Consider the following 23,870-nt stretch of genomic DNA (forward strand, 5'->3'; position numbering starts at 1 on the left):
GATCATTAGTTAATCCACAGAAAATTATAAACGTGAGATGCTTTAGTGAAGAGTTCAATAGTAATTGGGCCATATTTATTGATGTGGCAAAACCCTAATGAATCATGAATCTGCTGTGCTCAGGATAAAGAGAAGGAGATGGTGAAGGCGAAAGGTTTGCTGGGATCAAAGCCAGCAAAGTGCGAGATGAAGTGCACCAAATGTGGCCATTGTGAAGCAGTTCGGGTGCCTATAGTTCCAGTAAACAGGACCGAGACCAGGGAATGCTTCAGATCAACCGCTTCCGGGATCGACTACAGCTCCAACTACAAGTCGATGAACTGGAAATGCAAGTGCGGAGACATGATACTTAATCCATAACATGCCAAAAGAATCAATACTCATCATCCTCTCTCTGGTTTTGCTGCCTCTACAAGCCCTGCAAGCCACTGGAAGCTTCGAAGGAGAGTTCTTGCTCTGCTATCGAAGAGCAACTCATCTATTTTACTACCTGTTTCAAGGAGATGACAGAGATGTAGAGCAAATAGTCAATATGCATAATCCATGAATAAATAGTCAATTTGCTCTTGCAAGAAAATTAATCCTTCAAAAATAATCCGTGAGATGATGCGGTCAATCACATCATTCTTTATATTAAAATTATAATACTCCTATTAAACTCACCTCGTAAGTTGATAAAATTAAAATTTACCTATGACTTTTATGGTAGTTTATCATTATTAAATCTTAGTTCACATGTCAATTATCTCATCAGATCGATCATATTTATAATATATTTAGTCTGATTATGATAGACTTTGTTAATGAGTCAGATAGATGTTTAAGATTAAAAAAAAAAGGAAATCATTTCATTTTTTACTTTGTATTTTTATTTTCAGAAAATATGATGTCATGAGATGACGTCACCATAGTTGACTGAACTGGTCAGAATGGTAGACTCATAACCCGACCAACTCGATCCAGAAATGGTTGTCGTAAAGCGCCATAGAACACCCATCAAAATAACATCCGAGCGTACTAATTTTTAGCATGAGGCTAAGGTTTCATTTATTCTGGTACACGTAGTACTACTTATTCTCATATTAAGTAAAGCAGTCATATATGTCAAGGTTTAATTTCAGAGTCCATCACACATCGCCGGAACGAAGGATAGCACGTCGGTGCAGCCATATATGTCGAGGTTTCATTTCAGAGTCCATCGCACATCGCCGGAACGAAGGACAGCACGTCGGCGTCAAGATCAAAGAGGACGTGCAGGTTCTGCTGCTGGTAGTTGCCCAGGACCGACATCCCAGTCGTGCGTGTGATCACCAAGCAAAACAATCCCTGCTCGAAGTCGGAATACATGTAGTTTGATGGAGGAATAGTCATATCAGCACCGTCGAAGTGGAATATCATGTCCGGCATGGCAGGAGGGGAGCTCGATCCCGGCGACAACGAGAAGCAGAGATCAAGGCCCGTGGATGTCTGATTCGCCACGGGTAGATGCACTAGCGAGATGAGCTCTTTCCTGAGGATGTCATACCCGGCCTCCTCCAAAGAAGTTACGGAGCTGCCTGAATCGACGATGAGACCGCCGGACCCATCCGCTTTTAGTAGAAACGTTGAGTTTGGGATGGGAAGGAGGGTGTGGCCGACCGATATCCCCAGTAAGGAGAGGTAGTAGAAAGAGCTGGAGGGGTAATTGTTAGGGCTTAACACTATAGGTGTTCTGTGAACGAAGCCACCTCCCAGGTCGGCCATGGAACCAAGGAAGAGATGGCTGGTGGTGGAGCTGTTGAAAGGAGTGAGGCAGTAAGAGAACTTGCAAGGGTGCAGCTGAGATGGCAGCGACAGCGGCCCTCGCCCCATGCCGACGATGCCGGTGGAGTTCGACAGCGAGCCGGTGTTGTTTGTACCGCACCCGAAAGTGAGGCCGGCGACCGACGTGTTGCCGCCGAAGGTGAGCACCTCGGTCGCGAGGAGGCCTAGGCTGATGGTTCCGTCCCCGTAGGTCGCGTTGTAATGGCACTGCCGCAGGATGCACCAGGTTGGTATCCCGGCGCAGGAGGGGCTGGGGCACGGGAGCACGGCGAAGGTGGAGGAGTCGGAGGGATCGTAGTACGGGCTGGGCTGCGGCAAGCAGTCGGGGCACCGCCCGCACTGCGTCCAAATGAGGTAGCTGCCGGTGTCGAGGATGGCGGTGATGGGGAGCATCGGGGTGCCGATGGCAAGGTCGATCAGGTACTCTCCGTCTCCCCACTCGACGGAGGCAGCGATGCCGCTCCGGGAGCGACTCATCTTGGATTCCAGGACCTCCCTCCGGTGCCAGCTCCGCCGGACGGCGCGGTGGAAGCGCTCGGTGAAAGCGAACGGTCGGGCTGAATCCACATGGGTGAGGCCGACTCGAAACCCCGGGGACGCAACCGAGGCAAGCGGCTCGTGCAAGAGAAGAGCAATTAGCAAAAGTAGCACGGTGGTTGCCATGATCTTGTGATAGGTTTTGAGAAGTGATGAGTTGCTGCTCGAGATGTTGGAGGACGTGAGGATATATACTGAGAGTATGAGCGTTAGAATTGGTCGATCATATCACGTCCGGCGAGGTTAGCACCTGGGAAGTGCTCACTTGGGCAACTCGTTCTTGATTGGACTCAGACAGGTGTACCGATGGCAACCGCTGCTATATTCGACATGAGTGAGACAACACATCTAACATTTCAGTACAGAGATATCGTCATCAAGCTTCGCCCCTGCACTGCACATTGGCACACTCCCATCTTATGTCCTCGATTAACGTTGCTAAACTTAGTCAGTTGATGATCTCTGATGTATGATAAATTTCTCATTTATCTACATCTCATCGGATAAGTTTATTATCTAAAATATTTATCTAATGATAGTATATCGTATCCACTTATCATAAACTAAATATTGGAAACCTTGGCAGTATATTAGATCAATTTATTAAATATTTTTGCTAACCAATTGGTTACTCGATTACCTTCACGAAAAACATATGGAAATATAAAGATTATTTTCGAAGCAATTGAGCTAAATTTCAAACAAAAAAAAAATCTAGATTTTAATAGATGGGAAAGAAGACCCCAATGCAGCTATCTACATCGGAAATATAATGGCGACAAAACAAGGCAAACCCATCAACGGTGGCCTCACATAGAATTGGAATTATTCACATAGAATTCCAATCCCTCCACAAGTTATATTCCACTGATCGTAATCTTTGCGTTGTGTGATTTCTTCGAGGAGTCATGCATTATTTCCATCCTTCTTCCCCGTTCGTCACATATATATATATATATATATATATATATATATATATATATATATATATATATATATATATATATATATATATATATATATATATATATATATATATATATATATATATATATATATATATATATATATATATATATATATATATGTGTGATTAGTTCTACATTAAAAGGAATAAGGATTAAGACAGATTTTTATAAAAAATAATTAATGTATATTTAAATATTTTGTATCTCTGATTCAAACTTAATGAGATTAACAAGTCAATTATCCATCATGTTAGGGTTTTTATCCACTTGATGAGGACGTCAAGAGTATAAAAATAAAATAAAATTATAAAAATCTGATAGATATATTATTATTAATTTAAATTTAAATATTTTATTATCCTATCAAGTTATTGATCGCGTATATAAATTTTTTTAATACCATTAATCGGGTTAAAACTTAGCCGACACGATAGGAAAATAGAGGCAATGGTTGTGTCCCGCCCAAGTCAACGAGGTGAGTTAAGGTACAAGTCACATGGACCAGTGTTTATGGACTCCGATCTTTTGATTTGATAGGTTACACTTGCTGTTCGTACTGAAAATAAAAGGCTTGACTGTGGATTCTCCATCTTTCCTTTTCTCATCGAATCTTTTGAGTTCCTTCGTCACGACGGCAGGAGATGTGGCATTGGATCACTTGAACAATTTTCTATATAATATCTCCGCAGACAATTCAGTAAAAAAAAAATGTATTTTTTATTCCATGGGTGGAAGGGAATATTAGGGGGGAAAAAAAAAAAAATTGGATGACAAATCAAGTTATCAATTATTAGGAGAAAATATAATTATGTCTTAGTCATTCGGATATGATTCGAGCCTCAAGGGGTAGGAGCATCGAAGACGGATATGAGGTGATTCTTAAATAGCTCCGAAATGATTCTTCAATGTACTTCGAGATGTCGTTTGTACTAAAATCGAGGTCGGAAGAGATTTTCTAACTTAGTCCCTCAAACATAAGTTAATAATATGATATCATCAAATATGAGTTTGAATAGTTAGAGAGAGAGAGAGGGAGCCTCACGGAATACGTTGTTACATCATAAGGATGATAATGAAGCTTAGGATTATCTTCTTTACCATAAAGGAGGAGGAGGTTCAGGATTGTCTTCTATGTCATAATGAATAAGAAGGAAGTTTATATTTTCTTATTATAAATTTTCATCCATGTAGGCAGAGGAGGATGATTTGGCTCTCATGTGGCTACCACGTATCAGCTAACAATAGATTTTCTATCATTTGACTCTCGTGAAGGCATGGTTCAAAAAAATTTTAAGAGGGGTTCAAAGCACATCTTGTAGCTCATCTGATATAGGAGAGTTTAAGATCTTATCTTGTAAGTTGGTTCTCCTTAATCAGGTGTTTAAGGCGCTTCAGGCCTATTTTTCTATCATAGCGGATTTATCATGGTGCGGGTTAAATTTTCTTACTCCTATGCCTTATGCTCATTTTGTCTTGCGCCTCTACTATAGTAGACTTATCTTGACATGGGTTAGGTTTCCTAACTCATATTCCTCAAACATATTTCGCCCTATGCTTTGATCGCAATAGAACTCAAACCTTGCGCTATGGTGAGCTTTAAATTCTCTCTTTGTCGTGGTGGGTTTCAAGTTCCCTATCCATTGTAATGGATTTTGGATCTCCCCACCATAACGACCTTTGAGTTCTTACTTTGTTTTGAAAGGTTTTAAGTTCTGTCTTCACCATGGTAAGTGTCGGACCTTCTCATCATGATAGGCCTTTTGGGATTCCCCCCCCCCCCCCTCCCCCGAATGAATATTTATCTTAATCACAATAGGAAAATGGTGAGATGTCTGAGCCTCTTAGGAGTGTCTCCTCCCTCATCTCGAATCTCGGTAAGATAGGTGGATCATCAAGTCTTTTATTTTTAACTCAAATTTCATTTGCTAGTGCATGAAAATTAATCCAACAAAAACAATCCGTGAGATGATGCGGCCAATCACATCATTCTTTATATTAAAATTATAATACTGGTATTAATCTCACGTTAAAATTAGGTAAAACTAAAATTTACTTATAACTTGGTATGTCAATTATCCCATCACGTCAACTTTGACGACGACGTTAAGTCCTATTTATAATGCTTTCGTTAATGGTTCAGTTATCAGACAAACTCGGGATGTTTAAGATTTAAAAAAAATATTTTTATTTTAGAAAATATGATGTCATAAAATGACGTCATCCCAGTTGACTGAATCGGTCAAAATGGGAGACTCAGAACTCGTCCGACTCGATCCAGAAATGGTTGTCGTGAAGCAGCAGCATAGAACACCCATCAAAATAACATCCAAGGTTACTCATTTTTAGCACAAGGCCAAGGTTTTATTTATTCGGGTACACGTAGTACTTATTCTCATATTAAGTAAAGCAGCCATATATATATATATATATATATATATATATATATATATATATATATGTCAACGTGTCATTTCAGAGTCCATCACACATCGCCGGAACGAACGACAGCACGTCGGCGTCAAGATCAAAGAGGACGTGCAGGTTCTGCTGCTGGTAGTTGCCCAAGACCGACATCCCAGTCGTGCCTGTGATCACCAAGCAAAACAATCCCTGCTCGAAGTCGCAATGCATGTAGTTTGGTGGAGGAATAGTCATATCAGCACCGTCGAAGTGGAATATCATGTCCGGCATGGCAGGAGGGGAGCTCGATCCCGGCGGCAACGAGAAGCAGAGATCAAGGTCCGTCGATGTCTGATTCGCCACCGGCAGATGCACTAGCGAGATTAGCTCTTTCCTCAGGATGTCATACCCGGCCTCCTCCAAAGAAGTTACGGAGCTGCCTGAATCGACGATGAGACCGCCGGACCCATCCGCTTTTAGCTGAAACGTTGAGTTTGGGATGGGAAGGAGGGTGTGGCCGACCGATATCCCCAGTAAGGAGAGGTAGTAGAAAGAGCTGGAGGAGTAATTGTTAGGGCTTAACACTATAGGTGTGCTGTGAACGAAGCCACCTCCCAGGTCAGCCATGGAACCAAGGAAGAGATGGCCGGTGGTGGAGCTGTTGAAAGGAGTGAGGCAGTAAGAGAACTTGCTAGGGTGCAGCTGAGATGGCAGCGACAGCGGCCCTCGCCCCATGCCGACGATGCCGGTGGAGTTCGACAGCGAGCCGGTGTTTCTTGTACTGCACCCGAAAGTGAAGCCGGCGACCGACGTGTTGCGACCGAAGGTGAGCGCCTCGGTCGCGAGGAAGCCTAGGCTGATGGTTCCGTCCTCGTAGGTCGCGTTGTAATGGCACCGCCGCAGGGTGCACCTGGTTGGGATCCCGGTGCAGGAGGGGCAGGGGCACGGGAGCACGGCGAAGGTGGAGGAGTTGGAGGGATCGTAGTAGGGGCTGGGCTGCGGCAAGCACTCGAAGCACGGCCCGCACTGCGTCCAAGTGAGATCGCTGCCGGTGTCGAGGACGGCGGTGATGGGGAGAATCGGGGTGCCGATGGCAAGGTCGATCAGGTACTCTCCGTCTCCCCACTCGACGGAGGCAGCGATGCCGCTCAGGGAGCAACTCATCTTGGCGTCCAGGACCTCCCTCCGGTGCCAGCTCCGCCGGACGGCGCGGTGGAAGCGCTCGGTGAAAGCGAACGGTCGAGCTGAATCGACATGAGTGAGTTCGACTCGAAACCCCGGGGTCGCAACCAAGACAAGGGGCTTATGCAAGAGAAGAGCAATTAGCAAAAGTAGCACGCTGGTTGCCATGATCTTGTGATAGGTTTTGAGAGGGGATGAGTTTCTGCTGGAGATGTTGGAGGACGAGTGTATTTACTGAGAGTATGAGCGTTAGAATTGGTCGATCACTTCACGTCCGGCGAGGTTAGCACTTGGGAAGTGCTCACTTCAGCAACTTGTTCTTGACTGGACTCAGACAGGTATACCGATGGCAACCGCAGCTATGTTCGACATAAGTGATCCGACGCATGCAAACATCTAAGATTAATTACATGGTGAGACAACGCATCTAACATTTCAGTACAGAGATAAAGTCATCAAGCTTCGCCCCTGCACATTGGCACACTCCCATCTTATGTCCTCGGTTAACGATGTCAAATTTAGGCAGTTAATCATCTCCAATGTATGATAAATTTCTCATTTATCAAAAGTTGAAAGTTATACATCTCATAACATAAGTTTATATTTAACTGTTAAAAAATATATTATTGATTTCTTGATTAGCTCGACATCATTTGAACTCGTATATGCAGGCTTGTTTGAGATACCTTTAAGGTAGAAACACGAGTCCATGAAAACTAAGATTGGAAGAGGTTTCACGACTTCCATCCGATACTCAAGTTAGTAACCCGATGTGTATGAGTATAGACGTGAATAGTCCAAAAAAAAAAAAAAATCCTCTATGTTAAATGTGAGCTTTTATATTTAGTTATAAGGGATAAGAAGGAAGCTTGCGATTATATTTCTCATCGTAAAGAACAAGAAGAAAGAATATAAATACATTTCTAGTTATAAAAGGCAAGAAAAAAAAATTATGATTGATAAGAAGGAAGCATGTGATTGCCTACTTTGGATCTTCATCCACTTGGGCATACGGATAAAAGGTGACATAGACTCCACATAGTGGTTATATGTCAACAGTGTATTCTCTATCATTTGTACCTCCGAAGGCATACTTCGAGGCTCATGCAAGAGGGGCTTGAAGTGCGGCGTTTAGTTCATTTGACACGAGAGCATTCAGGATCTCCTTTTATGGGTTGGGTTTTTCTAACTCGTGTGCCTTAGACACATTTTGCTTTATGCTTTTATCATGGTAGATCTCTTTACGTGGGTCGGGTTTTCCAACTCACTCGCCTTGAGCATATTTGCTTTGTGCATCCATTATGGCAGATCCCCTTATGCAGGTCGAGCTTCCTAACTCACGTGTCTCGAGCATATTTTACTTTGTACATCCATCGTGACATATCTCCTTGTGTGAGTTGAGTTTTTCTAACTCATATGTCTCAGGCATATTTCATATTATGCTTTTTGTCATGATAGGTTTCTTCTTACATAGGTTAGGATTTCTTAAAACATGCATCTAGAACACATTTTGTTTCATGCCTCCATCATAGCGAATCTCCTTATGTAGGTTAAGTTTTTCCAACTCACATACCTTGACACATTTGGCCTTGCACCTTCGTTGTAAAGAATTTCTCTTCACGTAGGTTGGATTTTTTTTTGACTCATGCAACTATGGCACATTTGACCTTGTGTCTTTGCTGTGGTGGATTTCTCTTCATGCGGGTCAAATTTTCTCAACTCATGCCTTGGGCACATTTGGTCTTGTATCTCCATCGTGGCAACTTCATACAAGTTAGGTTTTCCTGACTCACCCATCTTGAGCACCTTTGGCCTTGCACATCTGATGTGGTGAATTTCTTTTCATGCGAGTTAAGTTTTTTTGACTCACGCATCTCGGACATATTTGTTTGGCTTTGTACCTCCACTATGGTCGGTTAAGTTGCTAATTACGATTTAGATAGTAGTGTTGCTTGTTGGATTAGATGAGGCAAAAGCGGAGCAACAATTTGCATTATGCTCATAAGCATATGCACCTACCAGATGAGATTCAAGAACACCTCAGTAGAGATGAGCAGGTGGCTTGAGGTCACTCTCCGATGCGAGAGGCCTAGGTCATTAAATAGATGCCAGTGTCGCATTGACATTTGCGTTGAAGTAGATACATCCATGTGCTTGAAGAGTGGTTGTTGCCCCTTTAGGTCGGGTGCATAGCCTTCTTGCTCGAGTGTTCGTTAAGAGGGTTGGTAAGCAGGCGTTTCTACAATATCGAGTCTTCCTTCTAGCATTAAAATGTTATAGAAAAATATCATTAACGTTTTGGTCAGCCTAATGTGGTTTGGACCCGTATGTGTAGTCTTTGTTCAAGATGCCTTTAAAGTAGAAACGTTGAGCTTCTTTAGGTGCCACTCGTATGAAGACTAAGGTCAGGAGAGGTTTCCTGACCTAATCTCTTTGACGCCCAAGTTAGTAACATGAAGTATACGAGTGTAAACATTGATAGTTCAAAGAAGTTTTCCCCCTCCATGTTAAAGGCAAATTTTTATACCTAATCATAAAGGGTTATCTTTTTTATTATAAAGGATAAGAAGAAAGTTTGTGATTATCTTTTTATCATAAAAGGCAGGAAGGAAACTTGTAATTATCTTTTTGACCACAAAGGGCAAAAATGAAGCTTGTAATTGCCTTTATTATGATTGTCTACTTTGTATCTTCATCCATGTGTATAGATGGATGGAATGTGATATGGACTCCACATGATGATTATGTGTCAGATGATGATGATTAACTAATAATATATTTTCTATCACTAAAATATTTATCAAATGCTAAATATTCAAAATCTCAAGACTAGATTTATCATCAATTTAAAAATATAAACATTGTATATTTTAATGGCATATATTGGAGTCGACCTATAGTTTAATAAGTTTAATTTTTAAAATTGAATCAATATCTAATATCGTATATGTTAAATCTTAGAATAACTAAAAACTTTGCTAAGTCCATTCATAAAGACTACGTCTTTAGATATCAAATCAACCGAACTAATCCACCTATATAAATGATGGATGTGGAAGGCTTGCAAATCTCTCGACTCCTTAAAAGTGAAATCGCACAACGCGAAGATTACGATTGTAAGTGAATACCTTCCGAGCTAATTACATTATATTCCATGTCAGGTCACTGGTGGCGATTTATGGAGAATATATTTTTGGTATAGATAGCTGATATGGGGGGCCAAAAGGTTCCCTTTTTCCAATCATATTGCATGTCCTCCAAGGAATCGATTCTTCTTTAGGCCTTCTTTCCCATGTCCTCCACTAATGTCGCCTATATGGACCGATGCCGATATCGACAGTGATGCTGGTTCTGCATATTTCTGTCTTTGGCCCAATCCAGTAGTAGTTCAATATTTACTTGAGCATGATAGCTCGTACAAGAGATGTGGTCAACCATCACAGGCATCCCTTCACCCAACACCAACACAGGATGAGCTCGAACGTTAATCACGCCATATGATGGAATGAGATGAAAGCAAGTTTCGGTAATCTCAACACGAACTTACGTCTTTGTTAGATATCCTATCTCGTATGTCACTTAATGAAAATTTCTTCTTCTTTAAATATTAATCATGTCATATGACGAAGGTGTGGGTCACCGCTGCTACCTCTTACACAAGACTCATGGAAGAAGAGTGGGGAATACATGTAGATGTGGTTGGTGTCTAAGATAGTAAAGGAGATTATTCAAAGTGATTGGTTGAGCTTTCTGCTAATGGTGTGAGACACTCATGTTTGAAGTTAAAGTTGACAACAGTGACTGATGGTTGATGGTTGGATTCCATTCCATGACTTTGTTTCTGATGCTTCCTCATGTCATGTCTCTGTTCTTTTGCAATTTAAAGCACTCTTTGGGGTGGAAGGCACTGACACAGATCTCTGAACTTGAGCGCAGGATGATCTTACTTTTTTCTTTTGCCTTTCATGCTCTGTATCTATTATATCTATATATATCCGAACAGGATGCCAACAGGAGGAGATCCTTGTATCATTTGCCATTGATCTCAAAGCTCTTGAACCCACTTTTTCTTTGGATTACGTAGACATTACAAGGCTGGGTTAATTTTGCTTGAAAGGATTAGCTTGTCATGGTGATCGAATTTGGAATTTGTCACATCAGTGAGTGTTTCTTAGAAGAACAATAATATATGCTTGAATGTGCATCATTAGTTGAGTTGGCTTACATCCTAAAGTGGCATTCTCCTGTGCTGAATCTACCGATGCCTAACCTAATCCTTTTCTAGCAAGCAAAATTACTTGATGCCCAGCATCATATTCGGAGAAGAATAAGACATGATATACTTGTTAGATCTGCCGAACCTAACTAAACATCAGCTATCACTTAGCATTGCTGGTGGAATGGGGCTGTTTCTGGTCACCCAACAAAGGCTCACACCTAATGGCATTACTCTGACCGAGCAGTGCACAGGATTAAACCCTAAAAATCTAGACTGTGCTCGCACACATGCCTCTGTACTGCATCATGTCCCTGTAAATGGCAGCTCGCGATGGAGACCGGGGAACATGCGGGCCAGAATTTTTACCTTCTCTTACCATTGCCTCTAATTCTCCAGGTTTCGTCTCTTGCCTCTCGTTTTGTTCCTAACCATTTCTTGGATCTTAATGGCTGTGAATCCATCAACATTGATCACTCATTGTGCAAGTTGCTTTGACTTGCTTCAGCTTATCGTTTGTTGTTTGTTAGATTGGGGTTTGAGGTCTCAAAGGAAACTTGGGTCAACAAGATTTCTATGAACTCGATGCTGTTTCTGCTTTCTTTCTTTTCCTTTCTTCTTTACTTTGGCACCCGCTGAAGGATATATAAGAGTGCATGGTTTCCAAGCAAAGCTCCAAGGAAGGCCCCCCTCATGGGCACAAGTGCGCAAGCAAAGCATGTTTCCTCCTCACGAAATAATGATGAAGGTGGGAGCCCAAAACCTCGCAGCAGTGTTGGTGGCATGGCAGTTGCCTCACAACCAACCCTCGGATTGAGAGGGAAGCTTGCTTTTAGCTGCACAAAGCTAGCCAACGTGAAGGGCAAGCACAAAGGAGAAAGGGAGAAAGGCAAGTGAGAAGGAGAGAGAAGGGTGAGTGGGACTCTCACCAAATGGGGAAGGTGGGGAAAAGGAGAAGGGTGTGGCCACAACGACAAGGTGCTTCCGGTTGCTGCCGAGAGGAGGAAGCACCAACACACGTCATCTTCTCCTCTACCTTCCACTCGAATAAACATCAGCCTGTCAGTAAGCAAAGCGGGCGGTAGTAATGTGGCTGATGGAAGCAACAATGGAATCATCTAATGGTATAATCTAGAGAATCACGTGCATGCGTAGTTAGCCTGTAAGCACCGAAGACAACGAAGAAGAAGAAGGAGAAGACGACGACGATAAAAGGACGCATCTGATGACTCGGGTGGCAGGAGAAGACGACGACGACGCTGTTCGATGGCGGTGGTGGTGTGGGGCCCAACCTGACGTGGGTGACACGTGTCACGAGAGGGTCCCGCGTGAGGTGTCACCTTGTGACCGACGAGCGCCACGCGTCCCTTTGGCGGCGAATGTCGGTTATGACCTCCCCCACCCTAATTGAGTGACGCCTTCGCCTCACATCATTCTTTTTTTTCTCTCTCTTAAGATCGTGGAGCGCCGAGTAGGCCTATCAATCAAGTGAAAGAAAGAGATGTCGCCACACTCAAAGGTTGCATCCAAAGGTGATACGAAACTAAAGCGGCATACCCAATCCTTTCTCTATCTCGTCTTGTCTTTTACTTTTCTTTTTCCTACCTTTTTCATGTTCTTTGGTTTGCCCAGATTCTCTCTCTAGACCAAACCCCTAATAAACCTCAGCCCTCCCCCTACCCATTTCCATTGCATGCACCATCTCATCCCTCTTTCCTCCTCTCTCTCTCTCTCTCTCTCTCCTCTCATCTCTCACCCCCTCGAACGAGTCCGGAACATATAAGCGTCTCTCATGGCAGTCGAAACCCACCATCTCCACCTCGCCTCTTCCCAAATCCTAAGGAACAGGTGCGTGCCACCACCTCACCACCCTCTCTTCTATTGCATGCATGTATCGAAGACTCACTTGCCGCTGTTATTTTGCAGGGACGACATTAATGGTGTAGAGGAGCCATCAGACATCTACGACATGCAATTGGGATTCGTCCCGACGGCTTCCGGCTTCAACGCCGGTTCTTTTCTCCCCCTCTGCAACTCTTCTGCGGTGATGACCGCCACCTCCGACAGCGGCCTTACCTTCCACAACCACCCCGTAGCCATGGCTTCGAGAAAGCGGGGGCGAGACGCCGATGGCGCGCTTTCTTTCCTCGGTGAGGATATGTCATCCCACTTTCAGCAGCAGATGCTCGACGTTGATCGCCTCATCGTTCATCACGTATTCTCCTGCTCCAGTGCTTTTATATACGCATCGCGAGCTTTAGTTTCCTGCGGTTTAATTAATGGTGGTGACACATGGCAGGCTGAGAAGGTGAGAGTGGAGCTGATGGAGCGGCTGAAGCGGTTCTTGAGGCGAATCATCGCGTCGGTGGAAGAAGGCCTGTCGAAGCGGCTGAAGGCCAAAGAAGAGGAGATCGAGAGAATGAGCAAGCTGAACTGGGCACTGGAGGAGCGCATCAAGAGCCTCTGCGTCGAGAACCAGATGTGGCGGGACTTGGCGCGGAGCAACGAGGCGGCCGCCCAGGTGCTGCGGAGCAACCTGGAACAGGCTCTCGCGGCCGCGCAGGTCAAAGCCGAGAAGGACGCGGCAGCGATCGCCGTCGATGACGCCGACTCCTGCTGCTGCGGCGACAATGCGGAGGACGAGAACAGGGGATCTGCGGCGGTGAAGGGGAAGAAGTTGCAGTGGAGTAGGCTGTGCAGATTCTGCCAAGAACGGGAGCCGTCGGTGCTGCTGCTACCGTGCCGGCATCTCTGCGTGTGCGCGGCCTGCGGGCCCGCGGTCGTCGCCTGTCCCATCTGTAACTGCAGCACGAATGGGACTGTCATCGTGAACATGTCTTGAACTCAAGCAGCTTTCGTGAAGAAACAAGAAACAAAGAAGCTTTACATACAGCTTTATCTTCTTCTCTAATTATTCTCAGATATCATGATATACACGGATGAAATTTATGGATGTTTTATTTACGCTAATTTTTGGATGGATAAGACCTCAGATTAAATTACGATGTTTGAATATGTCATAAGAGGAATCATTTTCCTTCAGAGCACGATTTCCGAGGGCCATGGGATGGAACAGGGAGCAACAGCTCCACGTGCCACGTGTAGTGTCCGTGGGCACAGTCACACGTGGCCCGTTGGCTCAACGAGAGAAACGGCCCCTCTTTCCCCTGCGCACTTGGCCATGCCAAAGTAAATTCCCCACCCAACATTGTAAGCACCGAAACGAATAAAACTTGTCTCTTTCTTGTACGTATTTTCCTCGAGAATTTTGTATTAGAAACCATCACACGACGGACAAACTCCTCGGTGTGTGGCCCATGATGGCCTTGCTTGTGGAAAGATGCCAGGGAAGTGGGCTCCAAGTACTTGATGGGTGATGTAGTCCACATTGAAAATTGCAGTCAGTTTAATGGCTTAAACGCGACTGCAAAAGTCAAGTCATTATTGCTTGTGGAAAGAGCCAGCTTCATTCAGATCTTTGATTTATTCTTATCAGGACAGTAAGCACATATTCTTTCTCCTGTCTTTTTATAGCCTTGTGAGGCTCACATGTTGTCAGCACTAACTGCAGGGAATGCAATTCGAGTTAGCTGCCAAGGCATCATAAGAGTTGGAGGCCATTGTGATGATGATGATGAATAGTGATAACCACTCAGGTCATGCAGGAAGATGTCGATGTATGTTGTCATTGTGCAAAGAGATACTGTTAACTAATAGTGACTAATTCAATCCTCCAGCACTAGAATGTTCGGCAAATTGCAGATTGGAAAGGTAGCTAAAGAACTGAAGATATGTGTGTGTGTGTGTGTGTGAGAGAGAGAGAGATGTATGGTGTACCAATGTTGACATTTGAATGAGAACAACCCATGAGAAAGATGTTATGATTCCATAATCAAATACCATAAGAAAAGTTAATAATGCATCATGATTCTGATATGGTCTTCCAACCTTTGCACACACCTTTGATGTAGAACGAATAAAAGAACACATTGGTGGCATAGGGTTTTCCTGGTGAAGTGCACTTGCCTTGCAAGTGTGAGTAGGTGGGTGGTGCTATGAACATGAAAGCTCTATCTGAGTGCAGATCTTGTCAAGACTACAAAAAGCTATCTTCCTAGAGTGAATTGCCAATAAATCTTGCTCCATGCCTCTCCCTCCCTTTACTGGAGATAAAAAGAGGAAAAAGTAAAGTCTTTCTTGTTTCTGAGTCTACCATATAGAAGCCCTGCCCATAACAAGTGCATGGTACTATTTCTTGTTTCTTGAATGCCAGTCATGCTCTAAAAATTGTCCAATATTCCTTGTCCAGAACATGATTATATATTAAAAAGTCCATAGGTTTAGAAAATAGTTTTCCACATCAACTTACAACTAATGTGAGATTGAGTGACCAAACAAAGGGTAATGCAAGCGATCCTACAGTGGAAGTATGTGCCAAGCATCCTCCAATCTACTTGGTGCCATGCCTATGCTTTTATTGTGATGGTGATTGCAGTGCTACTGCCAACTGAGAGATGGAAAGGTGCGTGAAACAATTTTGGGAGATGGACATGTTCATTGCACTCGGGTGGTATCCTGTGAGGCCATGGGAACAAGAACAAGGCATGAAACAAATATATCAGGTTGGTGAGAAGATAGTCTTTGCTTTGAGGATGAATAGATAGGTACAGTTCTTTAAAGACCTTATCTTGATTCTTCCTTGGGAGTGAACCAAGCATTCATGTGACATTTCATTTGCCCATCACTTGTCGTGAGGCGAGAGGATTTCACTTGACACTCAACATGGGTAGTCTACAGACCATGGAAGGGGTGAAGGGAAAGACTAGCTTCACCAAATCCTCAAAAGTGGGAGCATAGATATGATGCCTTAGAGCAGATACTCTTCCAGTCCAATTTATTTGGAGATGGGACTTCAATGCCCAATCCCAAAAGACAACACATACCTCTTCTCACCTGCAATTGGTTTTGGTGGTCCAAGTCAATCCCTCAATGTGGTGACTGCCTCTGAGTCTGCAATGTCATCCCTTTTGATGTATTATTTAATGCATTGGTGAATCAACAAAGCAATAAAGATGGCAATGAGAAAGAGACCACTCATGAAGGTTGGACAAGTGGGTGCAAACATAGCCTCCACTGCTGATACAAACTCAGACAATAAAGATTGCCAATTCACATCCATGTGGATGTGCAGCAAAAGGAGGTCTAAAATAAAAAACCTCCTCCCCCTATCTGATGGGAGGAAGAATTGTATTGCTATTGTGGGTCGCAGTTCTCTGGGGCTCCAAAAACAAAGAAAGACACTGTAAACCACATCCTTTTTCTCCTCATCCTTCAATACTCAAAAACATTCAAGACGCTTATCGTATGCAAGATAGAGGAACGATGACAGGAACCTACAAGCAAGAACTACAGAATAATTGTTCCCATTAACTAAAGAAGTGAACTTGATTTCATTTGTAACCCATTTTAGTTTATGATAACAGGCTTCTCAATCAAACAACTCTACCCTTCTTGCTACACAGGTGTAAACTTCTTCCCTTATCATATTCTATGGTTGTGTCTCAAGTAGGTTAACAACTCAAAACAAACAAATGAAAGAACTAATATAGTTTAAACATTGCAAGTACCAGAATAATCAAATGCTGAGTTCAGTTCACTCGAAATGAATTGGTAAGTATTGATGCAAGAATGCCAGACAGCTTTGCTTTATATATGGCAGTAAGAAAGTATTGCAATATAAACATAATTCATAGAGCAAATAAAGAAATTAGATGAGTAATTTAATTCCACTAGGCTCAAATTTATAAGTGTAAAGACCATGATTTAGCAACAATCCCACAACAATGCACATAACCATGATTTAGTAACAATCCTAAAAACATAATGGTCTTTATTTTGGATTCACAACCTACTTAAATAAGTTTTTTGTTTTTCTAGATAGGATCAGGTGCTGATGAGGTAGGTTAATTAGGTGAGATTGATATAACTTCTAGTCAGCTGATCTTTCCAGCCTGTTAAAATACATTGATGCACGCACAATTGACATACTTCAAGAATTTGAAGCTAGAAAAGTTAATTTTATAGAATATTACTAACAAGAAAATGTGCAAGTAGGCTGCCAATTGAACCTCGCAATTTAAGACATTACATGTGACTGATCAATTATGCAAGAGAAAGCAAGCATACATCACGACTGCAACACATTGAATTGGATTATCCGAGTATGTTAGAATGCTGAACATAGAAAAGCATGTGATTGAGGGGCATTTAATATATTCTTAGTCATTCCACAACAAACGTACCTTGTACAAGTCCTAACGCCCGTCTAAAGCCGAAGAAGGCAAGTGGTTTTAAAAATTAGGGCATCATACAATTTACCAATCTTTTTTAGCATTTCAGTTCTCTTGAGTGACAATGACTAAACAAAAGAAAAACTTGTTCTTCTGAGAACAAATTGACAAATCTGTCTGTTCACTGCCACCAGTGATCTTTTTTCTATTTGGCCAATTGTTCGTTGAGCTGGATCTTGAGGAAGAAATGGGACACCAAATCATCAATAACCTAAAGATCATTGAAGTGATATATGATAATGTATTTGTTACTGTATTCTCACTATCAACTAGTTTATTATTCCTTCAACCTAAGATTTAATATCATGGAAAAAATTTAACATGCATGTAGCAAGAATAAATTGAGGGACTATTGAAGAAAGTTTGCAATATGGTGATGCTGCTACTTGTATCATATTAAAGCACACATCAGTGATCAAAACGAGTTAGCATAAGATCAAAAGTTTAACCAAACACTGGATTGTTTTCTAGCGTTCCTGAACAACCATCACATTATAGTAGAAGTATAAGAGCACAATCCTCCAAAATCAGCAGAGAAATATACGATGTAGTCACATCACACACCTGTGGATCCAAACCCTCCATCGCCCCTGACAGTGGAGTCCAAATCAAGAACCTCCACGACTTCTGGGGTCATGATCCTTTCAATTATCACCTGAGCTATCCGATCCCCAGGCTTCACCTCAAAGTCCACATCCGAGTGGTTGAACAGAATGACACCAATAGGCCCACGGTAGTCAGCATCGATCACGCCAGCTCCCACATCGATCGAGTGCTTCCATGCCAGGCCCGATCTCGGAGCTACAAGACCACCGGTTCCAATCAAGTATCAAGACATTTGGGTTCACAAAGACACATCCATATCGCCATTTCATCGAACAGTTAGAGGAAAGCATTACCAATGCGGGCATAAGTGTCATCCGGAATGGCGATGCTGAGGTCGGTAGGAACGAGGGCTTTGCCTCGAGCAGGCACTAGCACTCCCGCGGCGCTGAATCAAAGGACGAGAAGTGGTCTGACGCCTGTTTTGATCCAAATGAACAAGAGCGAAAGATTACGAACTTCGCGATACCTTGAGAGATCGTAGCCGGCGGAAAGAGGGGAAGCCCTAGAAGGCAAGATGGCATTTTGCGATAGCTTCTTGACGCGAATAAGAGGGAGCCGGATCTCCCCGTGGAGGCCACCGTTCTGAGAGAGCTTTGGGACCTTTGGAGACGGCTCCTGGACGCCCGGGCTGCCGCCATTGATAGCGTCGCTGGAGGCCATTCTGGCTCGGGAGAGAGGCGGAGGAAGGATAACGAAGGATGGATATGGCGCAACGGAGGAGAGGCGGTAGGGCTTCGAGGTATAAAGCCTCGGGAAACTTTTGGCGGCAATACCTCCCGCCACGGCGTTTCCCATGTTTGTATTGGCTGGCTGTGACGCTTCCCACCTATTTGCTGTGCGCGATCTTCTCAACCCTTTGTAAGTGTTTTTATTGCACGTACATAAATAACAAATAACAACAATTGAGAGCGAGTAGGATTTAATAAAAGAATTAAAAATCATCGCAAGAGATTTAATATTCTAATTAATACTTTTAAATTATATATTCTATGTTAATGGGATCTACTCATTAAAAGGTTCAATTAGATGTACCGTATCGATGTTTCAAGGTTAACTCGATACGATACGGTACCAATGTACCGACCGATACACTAGGACATACCGAGCGATACACCATGATGTACCGAATTATTTTATACGATACCGAACAATCCGCATACCGATATGTCATCGGATCGATACATACTGCTCGTACCGGACGGTACTATTGGGTACTGTATATCTTGTTTAGTGTTATATTGAAGTTAAATTAGATTTATTATTGATAACAACCGAAAATAAATAAGATTAACAAAATGGTAATGCCAATCATCACTACATAGATCAAATCGATCTCTTGATCTTTCTTGTTACATGGCTATATTTATATTGAAACCAAAATGACCTATTCAAAGCAAGCCGCATGTAGACGACTAATAGTTGTGAGAAATCCTACACTAATGAATGTTTGACTATAATCAATAACATCAATAAAAATAAGTTACATCTGATAGAATGCTTCATGTAATTTCTACTTTATTTAGCCCCAAATTCATGTTGACTGAGCTTGTTCTACTTGCATACCATATAACAAGTGAAGTCAACACCTAGACGAACATAAATCCAAGCAATGCAAGTTGATCCAGTAATGACATATATATATAGCGCCCAGAAGTCGTTACCATCGGGAAGAACTTGAGTCTAAACCACGATCTTCTTCTAATAAATATCAATAGAATGTAACTAAGCAAGCAGAAAATATACTTAGGATGCAGAAACTTAAGGGTACAAATCATAGTAGGCTGAGTTGATGAGGGAGGCAATCTTGATGGTTATCAGTCCCCTCTTCCATCCGGTTGCTAGCATCACATTTGAGAGACCAATAAACTTCATAGAACTTCCCATTTGAGGAAAGGATATAACAGACTTGATTTTTGCAAGCTGACCCTCAGCCTCAAATTGAGATCGCAGGCACCATCAACCAATAACGTGATTCAGATAACCCTCCTCTGTCCTCCAAATGCCCAAATCTACCAGCACAATAAGATGGAAGAGTTAAGAACTGAACCAACATCAAATTTGATTTGTCTTTGTAAGGCAGATTAGAGAGATAGAGATAATTAGATTACTTGAATAAATTTTACATAAAACTGAAGCTTGAAGGTTTTTGGAACTTCAACAAACAGGTATTTAAATTGTCAACCAAAATTATGACCATGAAATTAAACACTTCTGGTCTGGCTCTTTGAAGTGCCAAAGGAGAAACTATAGCACAGAAGATAAGGAGGAACAGAAAGAGTTAGTACAGCCAGAAAGAAAATGTTTCTCCTTACTGTCCTTATAGAGTGTACTTGAATCAGAACTTAACCTTGCTGACCTTCAACCTTTGAGCCATAATCAGATTCATTATGCAAAAATTTGCTAAAGTTAAATATGTCATGTATCTTGAAACGAAGAGGTCAAATTTAATTCACATCAGGTAGCGAAAATACTTCAATGGTCAAATGGGCATTAAAAAAAAACCTATATGGCCTCAACATTTCCAAAAGCAATTATGAGAACTAAGCTAGAAAGGTATCTGATGAAGAAAATTAACATCATCAGGAAGCTGTACAGTGAACATAATTTAATATCATCAAGCATTTTAGATGCTTGTAATATGCCTAAACTTGCTTATAGAGCTGAATATGGAAAATTCACCTTTAGCTTCTTGTCCCAGCTACCTGTGCATAAAGCACTACCATCAGAAGACAAACCTAAGCAGCTTATGCATCCCTCATGAGAATTCTGAAGTTCTCCCAGGTTCAGAATCACCTAAAAGGGCACGGACATAGGCAAACCAAAATCAAACTTGCACACAATAGAATCTGATCAATTAACTAACAGGCACATAATCATTGAAGGTGAATGTTTATATGTGCATGATATCTGTATATCCTTTCCTTACTCTTTTTTTATTTCTGGAGGGGAAAAGAATATTTAAATTTGAGTTTCTTTTAAGCTTAATCTTGCAGACGATTGTGCTTTTTCCGAATGACAAGAGGAAGGTATACCTCAGCCAACAGTGTATCCCACACATAACAAGCACCACTGGAGTATCCAGCAAAGAGCAGTCTTCCTGATATAGAGAAGGCAATAGATGTGACAGTTGGGATATCATTGTCATCACCATCATGCTGTTGACTGTATACTTGAAGCTGATGCCCAGTTCTCATATCATATAGCCTGCATGTGCTGTCATTGGAGCCAGTCCCAAATCTTTGTCCATCAGGGAAAAGCTTGACGGTGTTTACTTCTCCCTGGTGACCGTGATATGTTCGAACTGCCCGACTAGCAATTCGAGTGTCCCATAGTCGAGCAGTTGTATCACAGGAACCAGAAACAAACATGTTTGAGTTTGAACTGTTGATCGAGACACTATAGAAAGAAACAAAGGGGTTGAATTTGTAAAATATAAATGTTGGACCATTTTCTTTCATTATTGCCCTTTGACCTTTATCAGACTGCGTGAGAGGGGAATATGAAACATGAACAAGCATTGCCTTTTTTAGCATGATTTCAGAAACATGCAAGTTTCTAAAACATTAAATTTGATTAATGTCAAATTATGCACAGCAACGATAAAAAAATGGTGTGAGAAATAAGTTCACATGGTAGCCAATAACTCCTGTAAGTGGTAATGTATATTAGTAAAATTAAGTTTTCTCAGATGACATCTACTACTGCATTTGTTGACTAATACAGCTAAGCATGGAGATCTATACCATTTGTGGGATGTATGAATAATTTTTCTTTTAGCGGGTGAGCCTTGGTTCCAAAGGATGCTCTTCTGCAACCTAGGGGACTAGGGTTTTAGCCACACCATTTTGGACTTCCATCCAAAAACCACATAACATTGTATCACAAAGGTATTAAAGATTTTGGTAATTTAATGACTAACTAAAAGAAAGTGGCTCTTAGGCTGCGTGGAGGAAGCTAAATGAGTCAGAAAACACATGTATTAACAAAGCCAGGACATATATGGTCAATCAACAAGAGCTGCAAAGTACAAAAAAGGAAAAAAAAAAATCCAAGCTGAGTACTGAAAATTTCAACTGCTAAGCCACATTCAGGAAAAAAATAACTATGGCCAGATATTAAATATTGAAGCTTTTTCACTTAATTCAATTGTAATTATATAGAATGTTACCAAACTTAATTAAATTGTATGTTTATAAGAAGCTATTACCTCAAAACATCAGCTGTGTGCCCTGAAGGAAATTCACCACCAAAAACAGAGATCCTTTGGCCAGTGGTGACATCCCACAGAATGCATGTTTGATCGCCTGAACTCGTAATCAAGCGAGTTTCTTGATCTGGAACATACTGACATGAATACACATAGCCCTTGTGCCCAGTAAGTATCTGCGAAACAGGAATATTGCCATCTCTGTCAACTTGAGAATTGAGATTGAAAATAGAGCAGGCACTGTTGAGACCTCCACATGCAACAGATTGGCCATTTGGTGCAAAAGCACAGGTCACGACCCAGGGGCACTGAAGCTTTATAGCATGTGTTTTCTGACTTGTTAAAGCATTCCACACAATTAATCTCCCGTCCTGAGAAGCACTAACTATCCTGTTCTTTTCAGGCGTCCAGTCCAATGAATAAACCTGACAGATATCTTGAAACTATACTCATCAGTCCCTAATCTGAGGTCACAATACGAAACATAATTTAAGAAGATTGAACAAAGACCATTAATCACCCTTGTACATCTTTTCATACTATTCCATTTCAATAAGCTAACAGCCAATCCACTGGGAGACAATACTTCCGGAGCATCATGCATGGCATGCTAGTTAAAGTTACAAATAATCCACAAAACCCAATGAATCTAATAAGGAACGAAGAGAAACTAACACCGAAAAATTCCATCTTTAGTAAACATAACCTAGAACAATTAACCTACCTTGCCAGTATGACCCTGTAAAGTCCTGCAGCAAACCAGATCCGTGGAGACAAAACTAATAGCCGATCTCCCTTGGCTCCTACCATATGCAGCCACTACGATATCAAACAAAACATAAACCTCAAAAAAGAAAAGGGTTTAATCTGACAAGACTAAGATAATTAGAAACCCCCAAGAAGAGAGTAACTCCACCATCAGTATCAACAAGCAGCTGCTGCTTTTGCTTCAACCGCTCCCTCAGAGAATTAACCGTAGCCGTCGCGGCTATGTGCCGCTCCTTCAGCTCCGCAACCGACATCGACGTGCCCCTAACCCTAGCTCCACCAAATCCAAGACAAATGAATCAACCCTCTCCAGCCATGACCAACATCGTCTGAGCTCCATTGGCGCCCTGATCCGTCATTTCCAGACCACGAATGCGTACCTTAGAGCAAAAATTGACCAGAAATCGATCGAGCGCGGGAATTAGACGACGATTCCGGAGAACCACAGGCGACGGGCGACGCGCGACGGAAGAACGATACTGATATGATAAGCTGATGTAGGTGTGGACGCGCTGAAGACCTATGCGCAATGCCGCACGGTTAACTCGGTGCGAGGCTTGTCGACACAAATGCCCAATAATACATTAGTCAAATCGGTGATTAGGATATATATATATATATATATATGTACGTACGTATATATGTATGCATGCATGTATATATATGTATGTACGTACGATGATTTGATAGCTCAATCTATTGGTCAAGTATGACCCACCCAGAGACTTGGGTGGGGCAACTTCGTCATTTATTGCATGAAACAAAGCCTTATGTAAGAGTTATCCCAATATAATATTTCGATTTTTGCGAGGACAAATCCAGCTCTAAATTTT

The 23,870-nt window shown here is 42.2% G+C and overlaps 5 protein-coding genes across 7 annotated transcripts; 1 reads left to right on the forward strand and 4 right to left on the reverse strand.

The window, feature by feature from the left end:
* Positions 1-1,001: 1,001 nt before the first annotated feature.
* On the reverse strand, positions 1,002-2,496 carry LOC103997504 (aspartic proteinase nepenthesin-1-like). The gene has a single exon (XM_009418752.3). It carries the CDS (start codon positions 2,464-2,466, stop codon positions 1,189-1,191), a length of 1,278 nt encoding a protein of 425 aa, XP_009417027.2. The 5' UTR covers positions 2,467-2,496; the 3' UTR covers positions 1,002-1,188.
* A 3,284-nt stretch (positions 2,497-5,780) lies between these two features.
* LOC135594497 (aspartic proteinase nepenthesin-1-like) lies at positions 5,781-7,058 on the reverse strand. Its single transcript, XM_065084871.1, has one exon. The coding sequence runs from the start codon at positions 7,056-7,058 to the stop codon at positions 5,781-5,783; it is 1,278 nt and encodes a 425-aa protein (XP_064940943.1).
* A 5,566-nt stretch (positions 7,059-12,624) lies between these two features.
* On the forward strand, positions 12,625-13,996 carry LOC135594230 (probable BOI-related E3 ubiquitin-protein ligase 3). Its single transcript, XM_065084635.1, has 3 exons — positions 12,625-12,954; positions 13,033-13,321; positions 13,406-13,996. The coding sequence occupies exons 1-3, from the start codon at positions 12,899-12,901 to the stop codon at positions 13,946-13,948; spliced, it is 888 nt and encodes a 295-aa protein (XP_064940707.1). The 5' UTR covers positions 12,625-12,898; the 3' UTR covers positions 13,949-13,996.
* A 3,872-nt stretch (positions 13,997-17,868) lies between these two features.
* LOC103997333 (deoxyuridine 5'-triphosphate nucleotidohydrolase) lies at positions 17,869-19,943 on the reverse strand. The gene is made up of 4 exons (XM_065082447.1): positions 19,806-19,943; positions 18,529-18,916; positions 18,356-18,447; positions 17,869-18,257 (listed from the first exon to the last, which is right to left on the reverse strand). Exons 2-4 carry the CDS (start codon positions 18,855-18,857, stop codon positions 18,013-18,015), a joined length of 666 nt encoding a protein of 221 aa, XP_064938519.1. The 5' UTR covers positions 18,858-18,916; positions 19,806-19,943; the 3' UTR covers positions 17,869-18,012.
* Positions 19,737-23,576, reverse strand: LOC103997332 (guanine nucleotide-binding protein subunit beta). 3 transcript variants are annotated; one of them, XM_065082444.1, is made up of 7 exons: positions 23,418-23,576; positions 23,186-23,307; positions 22,994-23,088; positions 22,270-22,712; positions 21,095-21,458; positions 20,742-20,855; positions 19,737-20,071 (listed from the first exon to the last, which is right to left on the reverse strand). In XM_065082444.1, the coding sequence occupies exons 2-7, from the start codon at positions 23,289-23,291 to the stop codon at positions 20,036-20,038; spliced, it is 1,158 nt and encodes a 385-aa protein (XP_064938516.1). In that variant the 5' UTR covers positions 23,292-23,307; positions 23,418-23,576; the 3' UTR covers positions 19,737-20,035. The 3 variants fall into 3 exon arrangements, with proteins under 3 accessions (XP_064938516.1, XP_064938518.1, XP_064938517.1); XM_065082446.1 differs by having other exon boundaries at positions 21,095-21,371; positions 23,186-23,572; XM_065082445.1 differs by having other exon boundaries at positions 22,270-22,694; positions 23,186-23,567.
* Positions 23,577-23,870: the final 294 nt, after the last annotated feature.

This window comes from Musa acuminata, chromosome BXJ1-9, assembly GCF_036884655.1.
Source record: "Musa acuminata AAA Group cultivar baxijiao chromosome BXJ1-9, Cavendish_Baxijiao_AAA, whole genome shotgun sequence".
Taxonomy (NCBI): domain Eukaryota; kingdom Viridiplantae; phylum Streptophyta; class Magnoliopsida; order Zingiberales; family Musaceae; genus Musa; species Musa acuminata.